At 30.4% G+C, this 4,495-nt stretch overlaps 1 protein-coding gene across 1 annotated transcript; it reads left to right on the forward strand.

Moving 5' to 3' along the window:
* The first annotated feature begins 318 nt into the window (after positions 1 to 318).
* Positions 319 to 3,120, forward strand: LOC137826941 ((-)-germacrene D synthase-like). The gene is made up of 4 exons (XM_068633103.1): positions 319 to 462; positions 543 to 828; positions 2,401 to 2,776; positions 2,886 to 3,120. The coding sequence occupies exons 1-4, from the start codon at positions 334 to 336 to the stop codon at positions 3,118 to 3,120; spliced, it is 1,026 nt and encodes a 341-aa protein (XP_068489204.1). The 5' UTR covers positions 319 to 333.
* Positions 3,121 to 4,495: the final 1,375 nt, after the last annotated feature.

The following is a 4,495-nucleotide window of genomic DNA, read 5'->3' on the forward strand; positions in this document are numbered from 1 at the left end:
TTACATAATTTTCTGTGCCACGTGACTGGGTCTCCTTCAGTACCTTTTCCAAATCACTTTGTTTTCTTTAGAATGTGATACCTTGACACTGATACATTAACAAAACAAATAAAATAGTATTTTAACTATTTTTGTTTTAATTTTAAATTTTAAATATTATAATATTATTATAAAGAGTTGTTTAATAGTGTTATTTAATGTCTGCAGTGTCAATAAAACTTTTCCCTTCTTATAAATGTGATATGTTGGGTTGTTTGTTGTTCAACATTCAAAGCTAAGAGCTAAACGCCCTTTTCACCAAAACGTCACTTACATTATACTACGCCACAAACCATGTCTAATGGAAGCTTATCACTTCCAACTTCTGCCAACGGTGCAAAACCTCCCTTCAATCGACCCATTGCAAATTTTCATCCTTCCGATTGGGGCGATCATTTCCTTTCCTACGTTCCTACTTCCGCTGTATGTCATTTTGCATTTTCAATCTCTTTAGTTAAGATGTCACATTTGCATGTATTTAACATTTAATCTACTTCATACAGGAAAGTGATAGTCACATTCAACAAGCTAAACTATTAAAAGAGGACGTGAGAAAGACCCTTGTCTCACCTATTGATCATAACAATTTCTCTTTTAAATTGAACTTCATTGATTTTGTCCAACATTTGGGTGTCTCTTACCATTTTGAGCACGAAATTGACACTCTTCTATGTCAAATTTATGACATTTCAACAGAGGACAATAATATCATAGCTCATAGTGATCATCTTTACCAAACGGCTCTACTCTTTAGGTTGCTTAGACAACATGGATACCGCATTTCTTCAAGTATGTGTTCATTTACTTTTAACCAATTTCTTTTTCAAAAACAATAACTTCTTTTGTGATGCTATTAAATTTATTCTTTGAGTTTGCTCTTTGGGGTACTTTGGTACTAGTTGCATTGCATCATCACATCATGGATGTCTTTGTCTCTGCACAAGAGTGTGGTCTAGTCAACTATATACAAACAAGTCTAAACAAATTTAAATACTTTGTTTGAATCAAATTTTGAGCTTTTATTTGCGCATATGAATAAAAAATGAGTTAATCAAGTTCAAGTTGGTTTGAAACAGACCAAACCATGAGGTAGGATGCATATCTACATTTTTTAAATAAAGAAAAACAAAAATAGAAAAACTTGTAAACTATAATAATTTTGGCTACAAATCTAATTATTGAAAAAAACGTGGTTTCGGGAGATAAACTAGGGGAATAAAATAATGTGTTTCTTACCTAAAATAAGGATGAAGTTAAATATGTAAGAGAAACACAAAAATACACTCACTATATCATTTATTATTACTTTAGGCTGCATTGTACGTGAAAAATACAATAATTTTATAAATGTAACTTATGAATCATCTTAAACCATATTTTTTTGGGTCATAATTGTTTAAATCACATTTTTGTAATGTTACTTTTTTTAAAAAATAAACCACATTAAAAAGTGTGACTTAGAGTAATAAAAATATGACATTTAATTATGGATGTTTTAAATCATATTTAATTAAAGTTGTCTTTAATACATGGAAGGATTTTAAAACGTGGTTACCTTAATTCACATTTTCTAAATTGTAACATTTTTTTGCCTTAGGCAATATTAAACTTACCCACGAGGATATAAGTGTTTTCGAAACATGAAAAGACAACACCTTTTATAAGTGTGTACGTATGAACTACTAAAGACCACAACTTCTAAACTATTTATGTTTAAGCCACAATTTTAAGGTATTGTCTTTAAAAATGAATAAACTACATTAGAGTAAGGGAAACCTACACCAATAAAAATGTGGTCTTTTCTCAACCATAGAAAAGAAAAGACAACATTTTTATAAATATGATGAATATTATGGGTCACGGAGTATAGTCCCACTCTTGATCATGAGCTTTGACCCTTGGTTACAATTCTCTTATCTCTCACTCTCGATGTGTTTCGATAGTGGAATATTATTAATCACAGGTACATTTCATCAATTTTCGTTAATATTATTAATATTAATATCATTATTATTATGGTTATGATTATGATTACAAAATTTGTTTGGTGTAGATTTTGAAAAAAACAAATAAAACACAAAAATACATCGATTTGTGCAGATTTTTCAGTTATCAAAATTTTCTAACCTTTAATAAATATTATTTGACCTAAATAAGCTTTAATTTATTTTAAATTATACAACACTTATTATTTGTCAAAAAAAAATCACTTTTAAGGTTGGGTTTATAGGATGACTCAAACCAACTTATGCAAATAGTTTGATATTAATTTATGTAAGTCAATTGTGTGGTAGTATCCTTATACTAGTTATATAATTAAATATATACCTTGAAATTAACATATGTTTATAAATTAAACAGGTATATTTTGCAAATTTCAAGACCAAACCGGAAAGTTTAAGGAAAGTTTAGCTGATGATATTCAAGGAATGTTAAGCTTGTTTGAAGCTGCAGGACTAAGATGTCATGGAGAAGATATGCTGGAAGAAGCACATAAGTTCAGTTTCGAGCACTTAATAAAGTTTATAACCACCCAATTAAGTTGTTGTCATGGGGCACGAGTGCAACATAGCTTAAAACAATCACTTCGTAGAGGTTTGCCTAGGTTGGAGGCGACATATTATATGTCTTTCTACGAAGAAGATCCATCTCATGATGAAAAATTGTTAGCATTTGCAAAATTAGATTTTAATATGCTGCAAGAGCTACATTTGAAAGAAGTCAGCAGTATAACCAAGTAATATCTTCCTCATACATATTTACCTTTCGTTGCATAAATCAATGAATATTAGTTAAAGATTTTTGTTATTGTCTTTGGAATCTTAGTGCTATTTTTTGTGATGCAGATGGTGGGCTAAGGATTTAAATGTCTCAACCAATTTACCTTTTACTCGAGATAGGATCGTAGAATGTTATTTTTGGATTTTGGGGGTTTACTTTGAGCCACAATATTCTAGATGGATAACAACAAAAATAATAGCTCTAGCTTCCACCATTGATGACCTCTATGATGCTTATGGAACCATTGATGAACTTGAGCTTTTCACAAGTGCAATTGAGAGGTTAGACACATCAAAATGACATATATATATATATATATATATATCTTTAGTTCAATTCCTCTAATATATCAAAGATAACTATATTTTTTAAAATTAAATATATAATTTGTTATATACGTACATAATTCGTATATAAATTTTCCGCTTTATAGAATCCGTATGTAAATATATATATTTCAATTTTTTTAAGGTTTAATTACCTTTTTCGTCCCTATATTTATAGCCAATAGTCAATTTGGTACAGTGGTTTTTAAAAAATTCAATTTGGTCCCTAAGTTTTTTAAAATGTATTCAAAATGGTCCTTTCTGTTAAATATCACCAAACGACATTAAGTGGTGCTTATGTGGCAGACACGTGTAAGTTACATGGATTGTGCTTACATTACTTTGGTGAATACTGAATTAGGGTTTAGGTTATTCAAATTGGGGATTTCGAATTTCTGATTTAGGGTTTCTGATACGAGGATTGCTCCCCTGGTTGGATTCTGCGGTGCGCTTCCCTGCTTCGATTACATTCGGAGGTGTGCTCCCCTCATTCGATTCTGTGGTGCGATCGTGAGTTACGATGGACCAAACTGTGGTAGCTCTTATGGATTCATTAGTGAAGAAAATTTGTTTGTGCTTTATCTTCTAATGTATTACATATCTTTTGTATTACTTTTACATACTTTATCTTTATATTATTATAACATCACAGTTTTCCTTCATTTATTTAGTCTTTGATGAGATTGGCCTCTGCTTGCTCTGAATTTTCTTGCTGTGTTGTCCAAATCAGAGTTCTTAATTGTTCATGATACTAATATGTTTGATTCTTAATTTCAATTGTATAATACCTTTCAATCTCAAGCCATTGGAGAAAAAACTTATATAGCAGTTGCACATTTTTAAATGTTGTTTAAATTTTTCTGAGAATATCACTACTTATCTTTTCTATAAATAACTTCTAAACAACCAACGTATTTGATGTACCCTCACATCACTTTTGTGAAATCTTCAATCAGGTTTCATTTACATATAATAAACTTGAGTTTACAATGCAGCCTTGGCCCTGGGAATTGCAAATCAGTTAACCAACATAGTTTCAATTATGAAGTTTACTTCGCTCACTGCAACCATTGTGGAATTTTGTCCATTAGACCATTATGAGATGCATATCGCCTTATTCAGATACAGGATAGTTGAACTTTATTGTCTCATAAAAAAGTAAAAGCTTAAGATGTATACTAGATGCAGTATTTAACATTAAATGTTCAAGCTAAGCAAGTCTAACCCATGTTAGTTTATTCTGATACTGATTTCAAGAATGAATTTGCATCTTAATTTGGTTACACCATTCTTATTTTCCACAATGCCAACTTATTCAACCCCAAAATTATGCAGCACCACAAAACAAG

Source organism: Phaseolus vulgaris, chromosome 11 (assembly GCF_000499845.2).
Source record: "Phaseolus vulgaris cultivar G19833 chromosome 11, P. vulgaris v2.0, whole genome shotgun sequence".
Classification (NCBI taxonomy): Eukaryota; Viridiplantae; Streptophyta; class Magnoliopsida; order Fabales; family Fabaceae; genus Phaseolus; species Phaseolus vulgaris.